The sequence below is a fragment of the Glandiceps talaboti genome, chromosome 7, assembly GCF_964340395.1.
Source record: "Glandiceps talaboti chromosome 7, keGlaTala1.1, whole genome shotgun sequence".
NCBI lineage: Eukaryota > Metazoa > Hemichordata > Enteropneusta > Spengelidae > Glandiceps > Glandiceps talaboti.
Window position 1 is genome coordinate 6,087,036 of NC_135555.1, and position 26,479 is coordinate 6,113,514.

Sequence of the window (26,479 nt, forward strand, 5' to 3'; positions counted from 1 at the left end):
CCTATGTTCAGTGATACGTTAGGTGACAGCCATGCGAATGCCTATGTGTACGTGTATGCCTTCCTCTGTCCGTCTGTCTGTCTGTCTGTCTGTCTCTCTCTCTCTGTGTATATATATATATATATCCTTTTTTGAACATTCAAACTTCAGGAGCAGTTGAGTTGTTTACTTTGTACTTTCCAAATTGTTCACTTCATTTACCTACCATACATTTAATTATGAGGCAGTCAATAGCCAAGCGAATGTGTGTCTGCCAATATATCTGTGTATAAGTTTAAGTGTAGGTAATATATATATAGCAATACAGTTGTACAATAATGTATTAAGAGTAAAATTTGGGTACTGAAGACAATTTTCAAGTACTCTATGGCTTCCGGCGATAATGTGTATGCTTTGAAATTGTATGTTAATAAATGGCCTCCTACATGTTCCTATTTTCAAAAATGTGCTTGCCGTGGGAGGGGATACCCCTTCCGACATCCTCCCCACAAGTTATCATGGTGATGCTGTTTCTGCCAAAAATTAAGATTGAAAAAGAAAACTCTGCTGGCTAAGTATTTCCAAGTACATGTTATCCCAATGTGAGACCTTTTTCGCAAAGCCGACATCTATTTGTAAAGAAATATCTTCGCATGTTGTGTATGGACGGTGAAGTTGATTTCCACTGTTAGTTTACAGTGTAATGTAGTGTACCATACTGTACATCTCTGAAGTGGAGGGAAGGGGTACTGTATAATAACACATTAAAATATGTGCAGCCGGAAGGGGGGGGGAGCGACCAAAATATTTTGGTTCATTTCGGCGGGGTCATGAAATATTTTGAGAGCGCGAAAGGGAGCTGCGAAAAAACTTTTGACCAATATAATTTCTCCCCATGCAGCCCCCGTGCCGTAAATTCTGACCCCAGCCTTATTCGATGCTAGGTTTACAATGTTATAATGTACTCTACGTACGTCCATAAATCTACTTAGCTTTTAAATCTTTGTTTAAATTTGTTCACTGGTGAAAATTTTTCTAAAGATAGATCAATCACATTGTGTATGGAAAGTCAGCCTTGAGAAATAAATGAATATTATCAAATATAACATATGACATGGCGTGCACAACCACATGTACATGGTGAATTAGATGTCTTTCAAAGAGTTTGACAAATACAAGATTGCCAAACATTATTGATTTTATTTTGATAACTTTTTGGTGGATCTATATGTTTTAGACTGTGACACAACATACTTTTGCTATATCAAGCTATGGGAAGACCACGACAGCTATCTTGTGATGGGCCAACGTGGCCATGGCATTGAATGCTTTGCAAACCAGACTCTACATATTGGCCTGAATTTTTTAATGTACCCAAACATTCTAACCCGTAGCGAATCTAATAACCATACATTTATTGTCGGTGAATTTCAATGTCGTCGAACTGCTTCGGTGATGACGGAAATCTTCTCTTTTTTCGGTGGTAAGGCCAATACAGGACGTTCAACAGTTCCATATTTCATTTTTCCTGGCAATATTCACACTCATTTTGTGCGATTCTGAATGTAAAAGTTCACAGAATGACGATTCGTTGCCATAGACACACAGCCTCCTTACATTATTCCGAAGAGTTTGGAATTTTTCGAGATCAGCTGAAAAATCACCATCATAATTCCGTACCTTTTCCCAGAAAGTGTTGTTAAAGTATTCGTAAAACATGATATCGTGTGTACCGAACTTGCTTATCATATCTGCCATATCCGTAGTAATTGGAGGCTGATATACGTGATGAACCTTCATTGGAATGTACACCAAATCTTCGAACTCCCAACACATTAATTTTCTGAGTAGTACCAGTGATTCGTCGTAGTATTCTGTTAACATAACCAAGTCAAGTTCTTTGTCTAGTCGTCGTAGTTCTGGTGGTAGTAAGGTGATATCTTTACTTCCCTGTAGGCGAAATCTCCTTAGATATAACTTGAGACCGTTTAGGCCTTTCTGAATAAATTGGTCATATCTTAATTTTATGTATTCTTTAAGTGGGTTTGAAGAGTTTGGGAAACCTTTGTCTCTTCCAGAAAAATAAAAAGCAGATTTAAGGCGAGCGTAGGGTGATCTTGCAATTGTTACATACTTGGCATCTCGCGATCGGACTATCTCTTCCATGGCAGGTCGGTTGTAATCTATGTGACTCGCCATTATATTGTACCCAGGGAAATCACTGCAATTGTATTCCTTGATAATATAATGCTTTGAAGTTTCATCTTCACTGATAAGAGCACTGAGATATGGGTCGACAGCTGCAATAAGATCATGTTTCAAACCATATCTGTAGATAATAGATGACATTGTGCTCCCACCAGTCTTAGCTGTTTTTATGAATACAATGTTCTTTTTCGGTAGACATATGGCGTTATCAGTACTACCATTGTCAAGGTTACCGAGTACGGCCGGTTGACTTTCTGCGACCGCATTCTTCTGAACGTTATTTCCTTTTATTTTTGACCTGTAAAGTAATTACGATTTACTGTGTGAATAGCAAGCATATAAAGCCATCTATCGCCCCCCTTTTCACTGGCTTGTTTGAAACCCGCACCAAAAATTTAAAAATCACAAGTATTTAAAATGTTAATGAAAGTAATACATAATAGAGAAATATGTTGGCTCCGTAGAGGGGTGAATGCCCGAGGCCAGGGGTGAATGGTCAAGCGTTCGCACCACCGGACCGACCACTCAGTCCCTACGGAGGCTCGAAAGTATGTGTGTGTGTCGCTGAGAAACTCGCTCATAATTGATTGCTGTGGGTATACAATGGTTAATCTAGCAGACATTCCCCATGTTGAGGGAATCTTTACAATCCAGGCATGTATTATTAGTCTCATTTTTCTGAGTTAGTGAAGAACTGCATTGCATCCTCTTCACCCCCCTCTCCCACCTTCATTCAACTAATTAACATCCTTTCGCCCCATCCCACATACTTTATCAATTTCAATCATATTGAATTTCGAATGAAATCATTCGTTAATATATATATATATATATATATATATATATATATATATATATATATATATATATATATATATATATATATATATATATATCAGTTAATCAAACGCTGCAAACCCACAACTGTGTCAGTTGATTAACTGTCTGGGCCAATTCTGTGACAAGTGGAAACTTAAAGCAAACTTTAAGAAAACAAAGGTGGTAACATTTCGAAAGGGAGGTCATAGTTCAAGGAACGAAAAATGGCATTTAAATGGTACGAGTATCGAGGTGGTTAGCTACTATAACTATTTAGGACTGTTGTTATCATGTAGAAATAAGTGGTCTAAGGCAGTTAGTAATCTAGCTGATCAGGCCCGTAAAGCAATGTTTTCTATATTTAGTTTTGAGCGTAAAGTTGGCGTTATAACCCATGAGGTTTATTTTAAATTGTTTGATAGTCTAATCTTGCCTATTCTTTTGTATGGTTCTGAGCTTTGGGGATTTCAGCAGTTTATGCAAATTGAAATGGTACAACTTAAATATTGTAAACATTTTCTTGGAGTGCGACAAAACACTACAAATGAAGCGGTACTTGGGGATTGTGGCAGAACGCCAATTTTTGTAAAATCATTGACGAGATGTATAAAGTACTGGCTACGTCTTACTGAACTCCCCGATAACAGAGTTGCCAAACATGCTTATAAATTGATGCTGAAAATTGACGAAAGTGGTCACACGTCTTGGGCAACAGAAGTAAAAAATATTTTGCAATACTACGGTTTTGGTATAGTTTGGGTGTCACAGGGAGTGGGAGACACTATTTCTTTCGTAACGGAGTTCAGTCAGCGCGTATCCGATATTTATAAGCAAAATTGGTTTTCTGATGTTTGCTCCAAGGAGTCTTTAAATACATACTGTAATTTCAAGAGCGTATTAGAACCAGAAAAATATTTGTTGCAGCTTTCAGATGTAAGATACAGACATGCATTAGCGAGGATTCGATGTGGGAGTCATAAGTTACGTATACAGGAAGGTCGTCACAGCGGCTTAAATGTTACTGAGAGAATATGTGAAGTATGTTCAGAGGGTATAGAAGATGAATTTCATTTTCTATTAGTATGCCCTTTGTATCAAACAGTGAGGGAAGCTTTACTACCTCAGTATTACTGGATATTTCCTACACGTCAAAAGTTTTTCAATTTAATGAATGTGCAGTCTGCAATATTACTAAGAAACCTTGGTAAATTTATATACAAAGCAATGTACTTAAGAGAGGAATTCTATTCCAGCTAATGTCATTACACTCTTTCTGCTTGATGTATTATATTATTTTTTGGTCACGTAGGCCTGTGGCCTGTAGTGATAATAAACATATCATATATATATATATATATATATATATATATATATATATATATATATATATATATATATATATATATATATATATATATATATATATATATATATCTACGGAAGGCCAAACAAATGGGGGTGGAGGGGTGGTGGTTATATTATGATAAATACGGTGATGTAAAGACACGTTTCACTTACGCAATTGATCTGAAATTACAGCCTTCCAAAATGCATACTTCGACGAAAATCAGAAACAAGACAGCAACAACGAGTATCCGAAATAGTAACACGATACTTCTCCATCGTCCTAGTAGAGAGAAAAGCCATGTTGTTCTCGTAGTGAAATTGAAACACATACATTTGTATACGAAACTAACATTAGCGAGTTCCTACATAGCAGGTAAATCGATTTCAGTTTGAATACCACCCCATCGCTACCCATATTGCGGGTCCCACTCTCCTACCACCACCACCACCACCACCACCACCACCACCACCACCACCACCACCACCACCACCAAACCGAATTTCGTTTGACTTTGATAAGCTAAAATATCCCTTAAATTACTAGAATATTTCATTTTTCTCAGCAGTGGTATTTCCACTTCACGCAGATTTTTTTTCTATAAGTGATGCGACAGCAGCATTATATTCAACTTGTCAGAATTTGGATCACCATACATTCAGACATGTGTATTTTTCCGGTTAATAGTAAAACGACAAACTTCAAACACGATGCTATATATTGTCCATTTAGACGCGTTTTTACTTTGTGGCATGAACAGTTGTAGAGTCACGCTACAAATATAAGTAAGGCAATAATTTTGTTTTGTAATGAAGGAAAAAGAACGTCAATTAATGTGAGCCCTACCTTTAGAATCGGAATAAGAAACCCCATGTACCTGGTTATTTCCAGTCATCTTTTTAACTGCTCTATGTCACAAACAGCCTCTAGGGTATGACTTTCAAATATCTGCTTTTTAGAATAGACTCATCAATAGATTCATCATTGTGGGCGAGCCACGACATCAATTGGTGGCGCGCCCTCAACGACAATTAATTCTTCCAGTAAGTAATTAATTACCAACAAGTTTATACCCGTAGTATAGCTGTGGAAAGTTGTCATGCCGAACTAGAGAAAATGAAATATTATATCAAGGAAAGCTAGAATACATAAAAACAACTGTACACCACGGGTGATAGTGGGGATTGATGAAATACACAAATTTGAATGACAAAGCCAGTATTTTTCCCAAACTGATAAGCCTACTGGTAGGTGACTTTAAATAAACAACATTGAATCACTCTTGTCTTCTTTTCTTGCTTATATACTTGTAAGTCGAAACGAACTGGCGAACGAACACAGTGTAGACGCAGGCGATTTTGATGGGATTGCTGGAAATAAGGAAAATATCACACGAATTCTGCTACTGCAAATGTATCAATATATATACTATAGGATAATATATGTCAAAAAATCAATATTTTAAACTCCATACTAGACTGAGCCTAGCCAACCTGTGTGGCGTGAATTTTGTAAAATTTGGTAGCTGTTGTCTGTAAATTGCGGCCACCGTCCATCAGAAAGTTGTTTGAATTATCTGCTTACAAAATACCAGGTTATTATATGGCTGTGGACAGTTAAATGGAATCTCTGTAACCTTTTTCTTCTTCAAAATAGCCACTGTATACTTGTCTCAGGTGCTCCTGGGGAAAGCGCGAACTACAAAACAGCGTCCTCAACGGTGGATTTGACGATCACACTTTCCGAGTCTATTCGAGGCTATTTCGAAATGACAGAACAGACAGAAAACTTTACTTCGAGAGTTATAAGAATTGTCAAATGAAGGGAAATCTCTTATGTATCAGTAGAGATACCCATATTACAAAGCCATCGTAGGAAAAGTTATCTTTAGTGTGCTCTGTTGCTTATTTCAAGATGGTTCAAATCACGAATAACGGCCGATCTGCCTTTTTCCCAAAGTTCGGAGATTCCTCTTTCGGACATAAATATTGAAGTTACTTTATTAGATATCATTTCGACATTCGTTACGAAAATTCAGAAGGCTTTTAGAAGAAAAAAATATTGAAAAGACTTTGTGATATTTATTACATGTACTTTACTGCATATATGCGGCATGCAATACCCATTTAAGTTAAATGTTTTTGGATGAATATTCAAACATTAAGGGGACAAAACAGAGAGGAATTAAACTTTGACTAAAATCCACAAATTTCAAAAGTAACTATTGTTGAGGAAGCAATCAAAGACTGTTAAGTTTTTGGATATCAAAAATAATCTTTCACTACAAGGAGGAGAAAAACAAATTTAAACTACATTTCCTTGTACAGATCTAAGATTTCATTTTTTTTATTGGCAAGTCAATAAGAAAACATCACAAATAAATTGATACATCAGAAAGAAGACCGTGGCAGTCTAACGACTATGTTGCGGTTTCCTTTTTATGGTTGGGGGGGGGGGGGTATTAATATTCAAATTTTATGCACGTTTTGGTTGGTTGATCCTTGTCCTGTGTTGATTTAGTTCTCAATGTAAGATCATTTGGTTTGATGTTTCCAATTCTTAGAACTATTGTTGGTACATTTATTTGCGTATAGTAGTTGTGTGTATAGATGCTAGCATGTCGTTTATCTCTCCTACCCAATCAACTTACAGTATCTCTTTGATTTACATGTAGCAACATCTAGTCTCTGACGAACTATTTTGAGTACAGCCTCATCACACGCCCAATTTACGAGAGTAAACATTTTAGTACTTTCATTGTCGCAAATTTTATTGAAACTTTCTTTTTTAATTTTATTTCAATTGTAACAAGGCTGTTATGATTTGATACTAACCACTTTTTTTTCGGGGAATCACACTCATTTAGTTAGCTTAGAGTTACTCTTACTCAGGAATCGCTGGTCATTGACATCAACAAAATCAGTAATTAAGCAGTATCATACACTCTTACATACATTAACCTAAGAAAGCACGCTTGTCCAAAAAACAAAGCCTGTTACCATATTTTTTTAAATAGTTTTAATGAGTTATTTGCATAATTAGTGATTCCCTTACGGGAGGCATTCAGTTTAAATCTGGTTCTCTCTTGTTTCTCTGCTTCTTATTCTTAGCAAAACCAAAGTTTTCATAGTGACTGTCTAAGAATTATGCAGGCAAAATAGTGGACATTCATCCCACATTACATAATCTATTTCCATATTTCCATTCGCAGGAACAGTAGTAGTATAACGGTATTTGGTACATACAAACACCATGGTAACGAAGAAATCGAAGTGAACAACATGAAGAACCAAGGAACAACGACAGGACATGTTAGCTGTAGTGAAGTCCCATCAGGTTCTCACACTAATATCGATAATATGAAGGGTGACTCAAATACCGTTCCTAGTACTACAATTGTAAAAGGAGATTGGAATAAAGTAGCGTCTGACCCGAACAACCAAACGCCAGACTTGAGTGCTGAGAGTGATGCTGGCTTCGTTCCTGTCGTCAAAAGGTTTATGGCGAATACGACTGCGCATGGAATTCCTCGTGTTGCGGCGGCGGGAAGTAACCGTGGTCGTCTATTGTGGGTGTCCATTTTTGTCATCGCCATGATAGCATTCGTTGTCCAGACTTCTTTGTTGGTGACAGCCTATTTAGACTTTGAAGTGGTTAACAAGGTAGGTACTAACAGTAAAATGTTTACCAATTTCGAAGTGTGATATTTTTAATACACAGAGCAGGTTAACATTTTCAACAACAAACGCCAATGACTTATGTTTCATTCCAGAACGAAATTATAGTAAAAATATGTTTTGATTGAAGCTGCCAAGTGTCTGCGATCAGACACGGTTGTGATACAGTGCATTGCATGTTACAGTTTACTCGCTGTGTTTGATACAACCATGCAGAAACCAATAACAAACTCCACATGCTACAAATCAAGATAATGAATACAGTTTCTTGCTACATTTTGTCTCTAGTGAAATGAACTAACATGAGACTATGCAGGTATCAAAACATTGGCGTCCGTCTGTCTTCATATGGGAAGTTTAATTGGTTTATTTCGATCAGATCAGATGTAGCAAGGTACAAGAAATTGCGATCTTGCTGTCTTAAAGTGTGGAGTGTGCATGTGCTGTTTCTCATTGGCTTCGAATTCTGCAAGATTTTATCAAACAATTAAGAGAGTGACAGCAACCTACAACGTGCTGTAATGACCACCAAATTGTATACCCTCAACTTATACAGTCATAAAGAGTTTAAATTTTTTACTCTAAATTAAAAAATATTCATCATTTTAAATTTTTTTTATTTTAAAAAAAATTAAATACAATACAATACAATACAATACAATACAATACAATACAATACAATACAATACAATACAATACAATACAGTTTTGATTACACAACCAAGACTTTAACCTGTAAGCAGTGATTGACGTATTCCATTTATTAAAATAATTTGTCTTGCCCACTTAATGAAGTATCTTTTGTATTTTGTTGACGACAGATAAATGTGGTTACCGAACCCTCTCTACGGTTTCCAAGTGTCACAGTTTGTAATACCAATAAACTTCGACGATCTGCCATAGCTGAGAGTGTCCACAAAGACATGCTGATTGTTGACGGTGACGTCATACTGCCTTATTACAGTACGTTCTCAAATTATTAAAATAATATTCAAAAGACGGTATTTTCTAAAGTTGTAAAACTTTTGTTTTCGTAATACTTAAGCCCACTGACAAGTGTTAGCACTTGTATTTAAAAAAAAAAACCACACACACATTTGGATTGCCTCAAATTCGAATCTCGGTACATGTACTCAGTTCATTATCATAACATTAAAGGTGTTGAGTCAGTGAAGGCTCTTGCAATACGTATTACGGTACTGAAAATTGCAAGTACACCAAATTTTAAGGCGAGTTAAACCTGTAAATCAAGACCTGTAAAGAAATTGTATTCCACAATTGACTTGAACATTCATAGACAGCAGCAACTCACAGTAACTCATTTCGGATATCTTCATTTGTATAGATATAGACATGATATACACTAATTCGTTTCATAATACATGTACTTAAAATGATTGGTGATTTATAGTATCGAATTGTTTATGAACATTTTGCGCCTTTATTCTACTAACCTTAGTGAATCATTGCATTAACTGAAACCATTGTAGGGTAATATGACTATGAGTGTGCTGGTGTCTTTAAATATTCCCAGGTCCATGCATACAAGGTGATTTTGCTTGTACGAGTGGTTTGTACTGTATTAAGCGATTCTTGGTCTGTGACGGAGTGAGACATTGCAAAGGTGATAACAGTGACGAAGAAGGCTGTATATACGGTAATTATAGTACAGGCATACATAAGTTAATCTAATATGTTCTCACACAATACGAAAGTTCAGAGCACATGCGATAATAAATTGAGAAAACGGATAATTATTATCATGAATATCCATCTGACTTTCAAAATATGCCGCCTTTTCAGCACTCTATTGGATACATATTAACACTGAACCATGAGGGGATGGCCTTCACTGGACTTCTTGGGAAGTGTTTATATAAAAACGTGTCTGTTGTTTTCATCCATCTGGTTATACTCCATTTTCTATAGTTTTAACATTTGTTGATCGATTTCTCGTTACTGATTCTAATATTGGTATCAGTAATATAATTACATCATTAATAGCATACTAAATTCGTCTAATTTCATCCAAGACTACACATTCGCCAAGTATTGCATGGTTGTATCTAACAGAGCAAGTGAACGTGAACAGTAACGTGACACGCGCTGTACGTACACATTTTACTGGATTACTTTTGAAAACACAGACAAGTGTACAAACTGATACAACATTGCATGGATTACAGGTGAATGTGGTAGTGACCAATTCCGATGTGCAAGTGGCAGTTTCCTGGGACCATGCATACCACAGTCCTACTATTGTGACAGATATATACATTGTTATGAAGGCGAAGATGAGAATAATTGTGGTAAGTAAATTGTCAATTAAATCGAAGAAAACTATAAGTTGACTTTACTGTAATCTTGAATAATGACGTAATAAAATGTCTAGAAGATAAGATACCCGGTTTCACTCATATTGGGGTTTTCTATGCACAGAAAGTCATTTGCCGCTTTAAACACTGTCTGTCACTGAAAGTGGTGTGGAGCAATTTAGGAGAGTTTCACTGTACAGACAAATAAAGTGCTTCATTGTCATTTGTAGCATGTATACTGCGACCTTGACCTTCGGAGTATTATATTAAAAATTGTAATTACATAATTATCTTATTTTTGATAACAATTGTATTTCTTGGCCATGTAGAATGCAAGAGTAGGGAGTTCAAATGCGAAACCAAAGGTGGTTGTGTGTCTAAAGACAAACGCTGTGATGGAACTAAAGACTGTTTAGATGGATCAGATGAATCTGGCTGCCCTAGTAAGTACAAATAATTGCCGTTTAATTTGTTGATCTAATGCATGATACAATCAACAATGGATGATTTTTCTTCATATTTCATCTCGGTCATTGTATGTCTGTTTTTTCTTTAAGGTAGTAATAATTGTGACGGCGATTCCAGATGTCACGCCGGTGTGTGTCCACAATGCTGTGCTACAGGATTCAAGTGTAACTCCAGTAAGTGTATTCCCGACGAGTTTCACTGTGATGGTTATAATGACTGTGGCGATTGGTCGGATGAGGTGAACTGTACAAATAATTCCCCAACGACTGTGGGTAAGAATAATTTCAATTGTTGTCCTTTTCCAAGAATGATATCTAGGATTGTAGGAATGTTCGTTAGAAACCCTTCCATACTTTACATGAAGAGTCAGAATCATATTTCAAATTAATGACACCAGGGAAGATCACCGTTGAACCTTAATATGCCACTGAAATTGAAGTTGTATTAACATGGCCTGTGGTTGCTTTCCTCTTTTTAACCGTGAAAAATGACTTTTTAAAAACCGTGCATCCCATCGCATAATAAATAATAGCGGAGCATTTTATATTACGTCACGTGATCTATGAAATCAACGTACATAAATAGTTTAAAATGATTTAATTATAACTAGCCGATATGAATCATTAATAACTTCGACACCAAGGGAGAAGTGAAATGACATTTATAAAAATGTAACCATCATGTGGAGGCACCAAGTCTTAATTTATATTTGTGTAGTATATATTAATTGTTCTTCACATTTTTCATGGTTTCAGGGTTTTGTTCCTCGGGTCAATTCAGGTGTTTAAGTGGTCAATGTATCGTACAATACTGGAAATGTGATGGTGAATCTGATTGTTTCGATGAATCTGATGAAGATTCGAATCTTTGTAGTGATACCGGTAAGTAATAGTTGATTGTTTCTACCAGAGACCAGATTGGCGTTTAAGGGATTTGGCAAATCAATGATCTCATTTCATATAAGAACTTATCAATGATCAGTGATATTATTAGCATTGTAGTTCAGCTCTATGGATTTCATATTTTAACAACTTTGCAACATGACCATGAGTTTTTTCCCCATTTCCCCTATTTGATCTTGTTGATTAAATACGTGTATGTGGAACGCGGGTGGGGATCAAGATAAGTTTTCATTCGACAAAAACTATTTCAGATTTATCAATAACACTATGCAGTGGAAGTGTTTATTTTACGTAAACATAGTACATAGTACCACAGTTTTGCGATTTTATTTGATTACGTACAACATCATTCTATCACTTCTGTTTTGTTGAAAGGACGCCGATGGCGTGATGATAACAGGTGTGGTCCCGATCATCCTCTGCCTAATGGAGCACCAGCTGAATGTAATCCTGACAGTTCTAGTCCGTGTTGTTCAACACATGGATGGTGCGGCAATGACTCTGAGTTCTGTGAATGTTTTGGGTGTATCAGTTATGTGTTAGGTATGGCAATTTTTTCCATTTTCCCTCTTGGTGTATCTTTTAATTTGGACGTAAATGTCTACCACCCCCTTTCTCATTCTTTGTTTATTACTTGAGATCAAATATAACGGTATTAATTTACAACTTTCCATTACATCACTGCCAAAGATCATTTGTGTTAATCAGTTAATCTGTCCTCATATCACAATTGCAGGATCGTCTTTTGCCATCATCAGAGACAAATCTGTGGCCAAGTGTCAGATTGAAATATAAAGTCGACTCCCATAGAATACAATGTGTACATGAAAGCCCATGAACGACCATGAACCTGAAAGGTATATTTATAACTAGTGTGACACAGGTCATTCTGGTCCAAACTAAGAATATAAATACTGGGATAAAAAGGAAAACTTTCATCCAAATATTGTTTTCTCTCTTGTTTGACAGGTTCTTGGCGAAGTGACGGGAGATGTGGGCCTTTATATCTTTTACCTAACGGTAACCCTTCACAATGCAATCCTGATACCCCATGTTGTTCAGCTGATGGTTGGTGTGGTATCGGATCTGAATCATGTAACTGTGCGGGATGCATAGATTTTAGACCAAGTAAATATTGTCTAACTTTTTTTTACGTCCACAACTGTATATATCTATCCCACAGCAGATAGTGTGTGATCGAATTCCGATGTTGTAATCATGCCTAGCTTTGATTTTTGTCGTTTTATCCTATGAACACATTTTGAAAAAAAAGATAAAACCCTAAACACTACATATCGTCAAGTTCAGGCTTATACATTCGAGAGAGATGATGCAGGCAATTTTATCTTTATAGCTATTTGCCAATCATAATGTCGGATTTATGTAATCACAAACATCGACTAATATATATTCCCACAGTTGTTCTATAGACAAGGAACATACTTTTCCTTTCTCTTGGTTGTCCATTGTACAGGTTTCATTACCAATCGCAAACGTATGTTTTGCAGGTCTCTGGAGAGAGGACGCAAGGTGCGGACCATCAAACTTATTGGTCAGTGGACAACCTGCGGAGTGCAACCCTGCGGGCGATTCGCCCTGTTGTTCAGGCGGTGGCTGGTGTGGCAATGGTCCTGCTTATTGTCAATGTGCTAATTGTGTTGATTATTCAGAAGGTGAGTGCTAATTTGTTGCTTACTAATCTTACAAAAAAAATAATATATAACGTTTCATATCAGTTGGATTTGTCAAACGCCGTCGAAAATTGTTAACATTAGAAAGTTGGAAAGCTTGACCAACGTGGGTTTCTTACAGAAAAATTCAAAAATATTTAACGACATATATAGTCCACTTTCCTTTAGAAGTACATCGTTCAGCATGACTTTCACTCCAGGGTTTATATAAAGTTCAATAGATTATTTTTTTTTATATTAATGAAATGTTGCCGCATTTTATTATTTTACGTCTAAAAGTATTATTTACTCTGTTCAAATCCACTATTTTTAGGTACCTGTCATCGCTTATTCAAGTCAACAAATGGTATAATAAGCTCTCCAAACTATCCACAACCTTACGATAATAGTTTGGACTGCACTGTCACAATTGACGTCAGAGGAGGGAGCGTGGGAAAAATCAGTTTCCAGTTTCATGATTTTGAAATTGAAGGTCAAAGTGGCTGTAACTATGACTACGCTCAGGTATTGTAACGAGGCAATAATTTCATGTGTTATCTGTTTGCAAGACATTGTCGTTGGTGTCACTCTTCTGTCCTACGCGCGCTTAGATTTAGTAGCGCCACCAACTATCGATATCGCATATCTGTCTTTTTCTTTCCATTATTAGAAGTGATCATTGGACGCCGCTCTAATTTCACACTTTGTGCACTTTCGGCAAATACTTATCATTACGTTTGACCTGCGGACGTGTGAATACTGATAAGATATTTTGTTGTTTTAACAGTTCGAAGACGGGTTGACATATCGCGTATCTCCAAAGCTGTGTGGAACTGAATTACCAATGCCCTGGACATCTGATTCAGAACTCGTATATGTGAGATTTCATAGTGACGGAACTGGCAACAGAAAGCGATACGAAATTACATATAGTTTCCAGCAAATTATTGATAACAGTACAGACGGCAATACACGTAAGTGCCGGCAATGTCAGATTATGTTTTCACGCGATATAAAAAACATTCATTTTGTGTGACAATGTTAGGTATACTAGCTAGACGTTCTGACGTTACTTTTTATTATACATAACTTGGTAGCATGTCTTGTTAGAATGTATGAATTAAACACATCGAAGCCCATCCCTATTGTCAGAAGATGTCAGGAAACATACCGCAAAGATATCTTTTTCAATAAGAGTTTGTTTTCGTGCGTAATTACTAAAATTTTAACTTTCAACGCCAGCAATAAACAGTCATGTTCTCCAACACGATTTCGTCACAGGTATTTGAAAATACAATTCCACGTATGCTTTTTAAATCATGGAATCGTAATTTCATATTACGGTACATAAAAATTATTTATTTTTATAGACCCTTGGAGAGATGATGGCAGGTGTGGCGTTGATTATCCGTTAGCGAATGGAGCGCCCTCACAGTGCAATCCTTACAGTTTGTCTACGTGTTGTTCAAGTGCTGGTTTTTGTGGTAATGGTGACGACTACTGTAACTGTGATGGATGTGTAGATCATAAACGCGGTACAACTTTTTTTTTAAATAAAGTTTGTTACAGCTATATCTGTATCTCTGTTAGAAATTTGTCTTGTAGAAAAAGTGTTGAAATTCGTCTTTTTTCATTCAGTTTATAAGTTATGCCATGTTTTCCTAGAGCAATTTAGGCATCTCTTCTGTACTCTGCTACAGTTAAATATTTATGAGTATCAAATAACACTGCAAGGGATACAGTACAGAAACACAAACAATTAAATGGCAAATATCACAAATTATGTCTATATGATAGCGACAATGTATAGGCCTAAATGAATTAATTAAAGGGGAATATATTTATATATGTACCGCTTCTAACGTTTAACAATATCGGTTTCTTGTACAGATAATTGGCGAGAGGACGGCAAATGTGGTTATTATTTTCCATTGCCGAATGGGGGTGATACAGAATGTGATCCAACGAGTGATAGTCCATGTTGTTCGACGAGTGGATGGTGTGGTATCGGACCTAACTATTGTGATTGCTATGGTTGCATCGACTATAGACCAGGTAATGTGGATCAAACCTCGGGTGGGATATCATGAACGATGACGTAATGATATAGTATGTAAGATGTGTCATGCTATCAGCTTTCACTTTCTTGAAGTGAAAATGCGCATGGTGGATGTGTGAGGGCGCCCTGTGTCGGCGACCATTACACACTACGCAATCTTAGTGGTGAATAGTATTAACTTTTATATTTGCACCTCGACAACTTTTTGTTGTAGTTTCTTTACAAATGTGGATTAATTTTTGTTATGACTTGTTTGTTTTTGAAGTAATTTCGTAGTCTACTACTAGTATACCAGTCTATATATAACGTACATTCACGTTCATATCTTAATGTTATCCTTGCTAAATCTGTTTTCATTGATCAGAGATGTATTGTCACGTATTTAATCAACCAAGTTGAACACTGTATGGAAATTCCATTGACATTTTATTGTCATCATTTTAATTTACATTACGTTCTTAGTCTAGGCTGCTTGGATATTGAACACAGGCTCTGCCTGCATGATAGACAGAGATTATGCTTGCTGGCTTGTATTTTTAAGGTTGTCTCGAATAGATAGAGATAGAGATAGAGTTCTTATTAGTTATCATAAAAGGATTAGGTATGGTAACACACATTCATGTATGGAGTCTTAGTTGAGACTGGCTAGCGACAGAGATCAGAAAGAAAGCTCTGGTATCGTGATAGAAGTACGTGTATACACATTGAATGAATATGTAAATGTTGGTTAGGAGCATCATATACATTATAGACTGCAGAGTACGTTGCCAGGAGGCATACTTATCAACCCCCTCCCTCATTTGTGGATAGGGATAAGAAGAGCGCCCACAACGGCTGATCTTTCAGTCTAATACATGAAATACTCGAACTAATCTTTCAGGTACATGTGACGACTTCATAAGTTTGATGTCTGCTACTATTATGTCCAGTGATTATCCCGAGAACTATCCTATTAATGAAGATTGTACTCTAACTATCGATGTCAGGATACATGGTGTAGGAAAACTATATTTCCAGTTTCTTGATTTCGACATCGAATACGAGACTAGATGCAACTATGACTATCTTCAGGTACGGTTGTTTGTAATGAAGTGACGAAGTAGTATTACAAGTAATATTACTTTTTACTGTCTGTCTGTCTGTCTGTCTGTCTGTCTGTCTGTCTGTCTGTCTGTCTGTCTGTCTGTCTGCATGTGTGTGTGTATGTCTATGTCTCTGTCTGTCTGTCTGTCTGTCTGTCTGTCTGTCTGTCTGTCTGTCTGTGACCTGTAAATGATTCAAATTAGTGCGAACAGTATTTATATACATAAATTTGAGCCGAAATTATGACATACAGTTGCCATAGTATTACCTTGATTAGAACAGTTGTGCACCTAATATTCTATTCTTTGAAATGCGCATTTAATAACTCTATGAGCCATGGTCGATTTATTGTTTACCGTATCCGTAAGATTTGCCAAAAATTACACTGTGGGCGAAAAATAGTGAAATGTAAATTGCTACAGTGTATAAATCCCAATGCTACTAAATCTTTCAACCTACAACTACTATTTAAGCAATAAACCACCCCCTGGGGATGGTATACCAAGAGGTTTTGACCAGTGAACGAAATATATGCACGAGCGATAGCGAGTGCATATATTGAGTTCACTGGTCAAAACCGAGTGGTATACCTTCCCCAGGGGTGGTTTATCGCTATTATATTATACCAGTATATTGAAAATATCGGAAACAAGATAAGAAATAACGTTTTCTCGTTTCATATGCGCCTCTGTGTCTAATTTGCATAACAATAACGCTTCTTTTCAAGACAGCTGATCTTGGCCTCAATGTGAACGTCGTGCAGCGACTGGATTTATTTTATCTGCTCGTCGTTTCTAGGGATAATCTGTACATTGATCGGCTCATTAAAAGTGCACAGTGATGAATAAACAACCTGTTTGACTCAAGGTATAAACTTGAAGTGGTTTATTGAATACAGCGTGCTTCGATCGTTCCCGGCTGAATTCGCGACTCGGTGAAATGATGATAGATAGGTTGATATTTACAATGTATTTATATTACTGGAAGTTACGTCAGTAGATTTTCGGGTTTGAGGATTTCCCTCTCGGATTGATGACTGATACTCTAGGACAGGATCCCAGACAAATTTCTATTTAGATTAATGGTAAGTCGGCCAGTGTAACCTCTTTCACTTGCTTCATTTTTATGACAGGACAGGACAGCTCACCAATGTTTCCACTCCAGCCGCGCCGCGCCGAGGCTGGGCTGGGACCGATCTCGTGCATGCCTAGCGCTATAGCGCCTTGACCTTAGTACATGTAGTAGGCGATGGTTTGAACAAATACGCGATGACTGGGTTGCTCTCGAAATTTCCTTCATAATTTCTCATAAAATATTGTCTCATTGAGAGAAAATCCTCCTCTGACAATTCGAAGAGTTCACTATCAGTATCACGGCGGACTACAACTCAACGCTCGTAGACGAACAAAATTTGGACGCGTGCCAGCAGTGCATTATCGTACCAGCAGTGCATTATCACTCGTTTTAGACGCGCTAGTTCGATGTCTAGACCAATCAGATCCCTCGATTTCCACCATCAATATACTGGTATAATATAATTCCATATATTCAACATGTTTGATTTGTATACTTGACATATTGCAGTTTCGGGATGGGATTTCACTACGTGAATCACCGCAACTATGTGGACAAGAATTACCATCATGGATATCTGATTCAGGACTCGTGTACCTTCATTTCCATAGTGATGAAGTGTACACTAAGAAAGGCTATGCGTTCAACTATACATATGACACAGATAACAATAACTTAACCAGTAAGTATTGTTCGTCGACTTCTTTGTATGCTTATTGCCGAGCTGATATGTACCGTTAGAAGTGTGTTATATGCTCACAAAACATCTGATTTACAACCCTATTATAAAGGGTCGGGATTCCAACCATTACATGTATGTAATTACCCGTCGACAGAACTGATATGAGGGCGCATATTGGAAGGATATTCCATTCAAGAAATTACCATATGATGATAAATAGTCCTCCAACCTAGATATTTTCACCACTAGAAAATGTTCTGATTTTACAGTCTTCAGCTAGTTCTCAAAGACTAATTTTAGTAATTACCAGACTGGTACATTGTGATCATGTACAAGAAAGCATTTTCGTCACCATGTTTTTGTTCGCCAGCGAAAATAAGTGGTAAGCAAATTTTTAACATAAACATCCCTTTCAGATTCTTGCAACCAGGTGATTACATCAGTGTCTGCTACATTAAACTCACCTAATTATCCTGAAAATTATCCTGCTGGAATATACTGTAGTATAATCATTGATACAAGGGAATATGGTCCAGGAATAATTCGTTTCCAGTTTCTTGAGTTTGACGTTGAAGACCATACTACGTGTGATTATGACTATGTGCTGGTACGTTCTTTAAATAAATGTCAATGTTCTTAAATTTTGCTCTTTGCATTTTTCGCCAGTGTGTCTACATCCATTCAAATGCAGTATTGAATGGCAGTTTGGGATTATACCTGTTAAAAACTGCAAACACGCGGTAAAACTTATGTAGTATATTAAAGATAACCCATGTTTAACCATTAATGTACTAGTACGACATCAACAGATGATGGTATCAAAAACGTCCATGTCATGAGTGGTCATAGGTTGACTAGAACCACCTTTCTATCATCATCATCATCGTCGTAAACCACAGCCCTTTTACGATACCGTACAAGTCACATCGTCAAAAGGATTGTTTGCTGTGACACAGAAAAAAATTAAGCTCTGATTTGCGAGAATGTCTATTATCTCCAATTCTATCAACTGTCAGTTCCACGGGACGGGTATATGCCCGGAGTGTGGTATTAGAAATATCACACACATTGCACTGACAAGGTTATATGATATATTTATGCCATTTTATACCATCGATACCCAATCTAAGAATTGCAAACATCATCACTGACTTTCCTATATATTGATATAGTTTGAAGACGGAATTACTCATAGAAAATCTGAACTGCATTGTGGACAGTTGTTACCATCATCATGGACCTCTGATACTGGATTAGTGTTCGTGGCATTCTACAGTGATGCACTTGTCCAAGGTAGTGGGTATTCTATCAACTATACATATGAGATGATAACTGATGAACTAACAACACAAAGCGAAATAGTTCATCGTGTCGTGATGCAAGCCGAAACTAGTGAGTATTAGACTTTCACTTTTATTTTTTGTTTACAGTTGCACTTAATACCATATATTTGGACGATGCATATGACCCCATGTCGTGAACATGAAATTTGGAATAAATTCCTTTTACTAATTCGTTTGATTGTGATTGTAGTTACAGAGACTAACTGTTTCCTTTGTGACAACGGAACATTATGTATTCCTGAACATCTGTTGTGTGATTCCACCAACGATTGCCGGGATATGACGGATGAGAACAACTGTACTCGGTCTACAACGACTAAAAGACCAGTATCTGTGACGACAACACCTGGTAAGTGTACAAATGTACACGTGGTACTTTCGATTCACATGTATATTAACCAAAATGTAGTAGAATAACGTGCATATGTCCATTTGCCAAGAAAGTACGAATAGTCAATCTGAACGTCACTGTCCTGTAGGTTTGCGATGTCTTCTCTTGACGGTGTAGAGACTTTAAAAAAGTAATCGTTGTGTAAATTTTACACAGTTATGTTTCCTCATCGTTTCAGCTGACCGTGGTTGTAGCTCGACTGAATTTGATTGTGGTGGAGGACGATGTATCCATGGTTACAAGGAGTGCAACACAGTCGCCGATTGTCCAGATGAAAGCGATGAGCACTCAAACTGTACCAACAAAGGTGAATACATGTGTATATAATAAATTTGAACTCATTGTTTAGGTAACAAATGAAACTCATATACCTTTGTGAACGTTCTAGTCCGCCTAAAGTTTGGAATAGTACTTTTAGATTATGCCATTAGTATTCTTCCTGTATCGAGTATATACATTTTGGTCAATTTATCTGTGTGATTGAATGTTTTAGGAAGTAGAATGACTTGTAAACTTTAGTTTTTGATATTAGAATCCTTACACTTAACGACTTATCCAATTTCTTCCAGTGTACACAATCTCTGACGTGTTTGAAAATGGTTGGTACGATGAGTTCCTGGACTTGTCTGACGACCCTTTCACATATGATAAATTTCGTCAGAATTACTACCGTGACAATCGTTTTGAAAGGGTTAAAGGTGAAAATCCCCCGGATTGGGAAGGCTTTATGACCTTCAGTTCAACACCCGATTTCAGCGATCTAGAAAATGTGCTGAAATTGTCAAAAGCAGAGGTACGGCAATATGGACACCAGGCAGAAGACTTTATTGTACAATGTGCATTTGATGAGAAGCCGTGCATTGCTAGGTATGGGTCATTCAAAATTTAACACGCGACAATTGTATTGACTGTTGTAAGCCTAACGTATTTGAGACATCACTAGCTACCACTGGTACTGACGTACCTGGGTTGAACACTAAGCCGTATATATTGCAAACTTGTCTACATCAAAAGTTATTTCTTAAAATCATATATTTTAACTTGTTAGGTCCTGGTGATATTTTGCATGTCAGCAAAGTTAATGGTGGTCATGTGTTGTGATTGGTAGAATGTGTCTCAGCAGCATATTTGCCACGAAATCCAAGTTATTCAAATCTCTCAACGCATTTGTCATATTATCAACAGACAGTTATTTACCATCTTGTCAACTCTCCTTTTCTCCAAATATTCGACGGCCATTTTAGAATCTAGAATGGGTTACTTTTTAAAGTTTTGGTCCGTCCTTTATAATTTTATGGTGACCCCTGACCTTTGTTATTTTCCTTTATTTCAAGTGAGAATGGGTTGGAGTTTTGTTGAACAAGGTAACAGCAATAGTTTAAGTGTTTTCTTTTCGAGGCGCGGTTTTCCTATTTATTTGAATATTTCCGTTATTTTTTCATACAGTGAAGATTTTTACATTTTCGAAGATGATGCGTATGGAAACTGTTACAAATTCAACCATGGCAAATACGGACAACCTGTCCTTAATGCAACTAGAACTGGAGCAAGTTTTGGTAAGTTTTGTCATGTTTTGGAGAACATTGACAGTCTATGTTAGTGGATTTGGTATGTAGACACACACAGATAAACACCACATTAAATTTTATACACAATTCAAGAAAATTTCAATCTTGCCTATGAAAATCCGTCAGTTTTGTACATACAAAGGATGTTGTCACCGGTAAAATATTGACAGGTTTTGTTGTCAAAATCACCCTGTCTGTATCTGTCTTGAATATTCAAACTATATTCATTTTACAACATATCGTAATGTGTCATTCTGTAATAGATATTCTACATTTCAATTGACTATAACGTGGAGGGGTGATGGGGGGGGGGGGGGGCTTTGATTGTCATTTATATTCTGATGCACTACGTTAATGTGAACGAGACATACAAATGAATATATTTAATGCTCTGATTGAATAACTTGGTGTCTGAATATTATTGGGTCATACACAGGCCTGTGATAGTTTACTGGCCAATGTTGTCATCATATGCCACTTCGTTTAGATCAAAATGTCGCAAGATCTTCGCTCTCATTCGAAAACCCCTAAACGAGCCGTAGTTCAGTTTGGTCGACACAAATCAGTTTCAATAATATTATCTCTAAGATGCTACATTGTTAGATAATATCTGACAATTATAACATCTTCAGTGTAACGTCATTCCCACATACAATGGCTATTATTCTTACATAATTGCAAAAGAATAGCCCCCCCCCCCCATGTGAGGTTTCATACTGTCATACTGTAACACATGATTAGTTCATGGTTAGAAGGTTCAACAGTTGGAATGGTAGATAATTTCACATGGGATAACAAAACTACATATCCACATACCTTACGCCGTGTTTTCTCCCTTCTTCGCATATCTTGTTGTAAACTGACAGGGTTGAAATTGACGTTGTTCATGGAACAGTCTGAATACATTAGTCTGTATGGTCGAGATGCTGGAGCACGTGTAACTATCACTCCCCACGATGTCCCAACATTCCCTGAGGATGAAGGATTTACCGTGAGACCGGGCACTGTCACGTCACTCGGAATAAGAGAGGTAAAGCATATTTTATGTTCTCGAGATTGTTTGGCGACAATACACGTACTACATCGAAAACAAGTGGTCCAGGTGTGGTGCATTTATTGAAAAGAACACCTGTTGTAAGACAGGCTTACACATGCAAATTACTTGTGTATATTAACATGTGTTCTTGTCGAGATATTATAGTTACTAATGGTTCTCCGAAAATCCACCAACTGAAGATGATCTTACCTGTACAACATGCAATATTCACAACGTGTATACAATATTTTTCACTTTTACAGAGCATAATGACAAGACTACCAGAGCCTCATGGATCATGTGGGAACAGTGAAACTACAGAGTTTATATTTGGTAAAGAGTATCGATATAAAGTAGAGGTAGGCTGTTTCTACGTTTTTCTGAAATATAACTCAAGACTTGAACAAAACTGTTGCCGATTACACAATACGTTACAAGTTACAACAACGGTATGAATGGATATGTATGTATAACAACAACAACAACAACAACAACAACAACAACAACAACACAATAATGATGATGAAGAAGAAGAAGAAGAAGAAGAAGAAGAAGAAGAAGAAGAAGAAGAAGAAGAAGAATGAATCATCGCACTATGATATCAGGCTTTGGATATACCTCCAATAAATCAGTTATTTATATATCCCCCATTCTATATTTCAGTCCTGTCAAAAGTCATGTCGTGAGAGGGCGGTTGTCGAGAGATGTGGATGTTCTCTTACAGTTCACTTGGAAAATGCACCACCATGTTCCATCCTTAACAAAACTCAAGGTAAAATTTGTGTGTTTGTAATAGCTTAAATGTTTAAGTGTAGCCTTCTTCCAAATTCTATGTATGCTACATTTGTACAGTCGATGGGAAACAATCAACCTATCATTGAACGCCTAATATGTTGACATGTTGACACATACTAATCATTTATCAAGTTCTACATCGAACCCATCAAATGTACGAGATATCACGTACCTATGAAATGAAATCCCAGATCACGTACCGATGGTTTTATCTTAAATATTTCATTATCCGATTAACTAGATATTGATAGCTTTGTTTCTTTTTTCTATCGTCGATTAAACATAATAATTACATTTTTAATCTTCTTTTCGTTTTAGATTTATGTCGTCAGTTGGTTTTCTATCTCTATCAAGTGAAAGCGCTGAATTGTTACTGTCCACAGCCATGCTGGTACGTCAACATTGGTTTTATTCATACATTAATTGCCATTCCCCTTTGACCCGTGTTCATACTCATTTAGGTGGCTTTACACTTTATACCTTGACGTAAAGGATGTAGAAATCCGTGAAAGACAATCGAAACAATTATACTCGCTCGCTCGCTCGCTCACTCACTCACTCACTCACTCACTCACTCACTCACTCACTCACTCGCTCGCTCGCTCGCTCGCTCACTCACTCGCACTCACTCACTCACTCACTCACTCACTCACGCACGCACGCACTCACTCACTCACTCACTCACTCACTCACTCACTCACTCACTCACTCACTCACTCACATGATTATTTTTTTCTGTTCTTTGCAGGGACAAGTATTACACATACAGTGGATCACATTCTGCATGGCCCTCACAAGTGTACTTGGTAAGACTTCTCTTGTTGTCTCACCTCACCCTTTCAATGTAACAAATAGACTAACAATGTGTTCTTCTCTTCCAGTGTAACATATAGGCTAATAAATATACTGTTCTTGAGTTACGTGAGATGATGATGTACGAGTCATCTAGGACTCTAGTTGTATGTTTGTCAGCTTGGTTTTAAACAACAGATATTGTGTAAAGTTGTCATATTATTACTAACGACACTAGTGTGTTCTTTTACTGTTCCTTGAGTATGACATTTTGTATCATGCAATTTTTAATAAAACACTGTCCGTGAAGCAAGTTATTGTTGAAATGTGTTATGGGCTAGTTCCCGTGACATCTCAAACTAATAAACAACCGTTTACACCATGTTTAAGTTCAATAGTTTATTAGTAACATCGAGACTTCACCGTACAAATCTCCCTGGTTGTGTTTAACTTGGCATAACCTTGAAAACACGTGTCATGATTTTTTATATTTCTGTAATAGAAACATCTATTGAGGTCTTTACATGCCAGTCACAATAAAACACGGAACATGAACAACATGGAGGCTGTCAGGTTAGTGTATAATGCTATAAAGTGTATTAGACTTTACCTGTTATTCAATATAGGAGTATAATACATCGCGAAGAATCTTCCTTAAAATGTCTGTCTGAAACTATGAACGGATTAGTGGTGCAACTCAAGACATGGTCTGCGTGGTGAATCATGAATTTATCGAAAAGTTCACGTGACCATAGTCCCTCTATAGTCATAGAGCTGAATATGTGATTGAAAAACTGATTTACATATGACACAATTTCCCTGGAAATGAAGGAAGCATTACTAAAACCACTACAGTACAGTATAGTACTTGTAAAACTTTGTGCACAAGTATAGATTCTCTAGTTGTACAGTCAATGTGTTATGCCAGGGCTCTCTTCTTACAACTGTTCTCACATGACTTCTACAATATACATGTAATTTAGAACATTTACATTTAGTTACAATGGTACTGTGCGACAAAGGTGATGATGATGTTGTTTTTGTTGTAGAGTTAACGATTGTGATACATTTGTAAGGCAATTTTACAGAGTTATAGATTCCGTGACATTTTACATCACATTTATAATTTTTCTAAAATATTACTGCTTTGATATTTTTTTTCAGTTTGAACTTGGCCAGTGTTGAAATTTACTTCGAAGAACTGAGTTATGAAGTCATCAGTGAACAAGCAGCCTATCCGGTAAAAATTATAGATTATTCTTTGAAACTCTATTGCATAGGTGTATTGTTATCACGAAAATCATGAACGACTACGTTTCAGTTGAAGTAAACAAATGATCTCGGTGTGGATTTAAATAAATATGGTATTCCTTTCTGAAACCTGTGTTAAAATGTAAAGTCATTATATAGGCTACAAATAGTTGGCTCGAAAGATTTAAACCTGCACAGCTGCAACTTGAATATTTCTTTTCATCAAATAACCAGAATGATATATTCTAGATATTAGTCAATTACTTATGAAAACGACATTGCATCTGTACTGTAAATTTGTGGTCAATATTATCAGTAGGAGGTGTAGTGGCAAGACATTTTAGTTTGAATCTTGAATCTTGTGTTTGCGTCATTGACATGATTGATCGCAATAGACTGTACAATTCGTTTTTTTTAAATATTGAATTAATATATGGTTGAAACCATAGGTCTTGATGTATGTAACCGAATTTCATGTTATTGTTTTTTTCTTCCCCCATCAGCTCGAAAAGTTATTCAGTGACATCGGTGGAACGCTTGGTCTTTATATTGGTCTGTCAATCATCACTGTCTTCGAATTCTTAGAATTTGTTGTTGATGTCATCAAATTGTGTACTTCAGTTTCTCGATCGAAATGATGAATACACACAAATCCAAAAACATAGAAGTTATTGCGTCAATTTTATCACCATTAAATGATGTCTAAATGAAATGGATTAAAGTGGGCAGAAATAAAATGCAGGCATCAGAACATTGGCGCCCAAGTGTCTGCATCTAGCTAGTTGTGGGTTATTTCATTCAGACTAAATGTAGCAACACATTGCGATTTTGCTGTCTTACAGTGTAGAATGTGCATTGTTTATTGGTTTTTGCACGTATGCATGGTTATATCAAACAGTGAGTGAATAGTAACATGCAATGCGCTGTATATGAAATTAAATGTGTGTCTGTAAACCCATTAATGTAAACCCGTACATGTGTAAGTTAAATTATAATCCAACGCTCCTGTATACTTGCATGTA

At 36.7% G+C, this 26,479-nt stretch overlaps 1 protein-coding gene across 1 annotated transcript; it reads right to left on the minus strand.

Moving 5' to 3' along the window:
- Nucleotides 1-1,482: 1,482 nt before the first annotated feature.
- LOC144437435 (galactosylceramide sulfotransferase-like) lies at nucleotides 1,483-2,328 on the minus strand. Its single transcript, XM_078126376.1, has one exon. The coding sequence runs from the start codon at nucleotides 2,326-2,328 to the stop codon at nucleotides 1,483-1,485; it is 846 nt and encodes a 281-aa protein (XP_077982502.1).
- Between the last annotated feature and the right edge of the window lie 24,151 nt (nucleotides 2,329-26,479).

Excerpts from the sequence above, each read along its gene's own strand:
- LOC144437435 (XM_078126376.1), bottom strand. The coding sequence starts at position 2,328 with ATGTCATCTATTATCTACAGATATGGTTTGAAACATGATCTTATTGCA.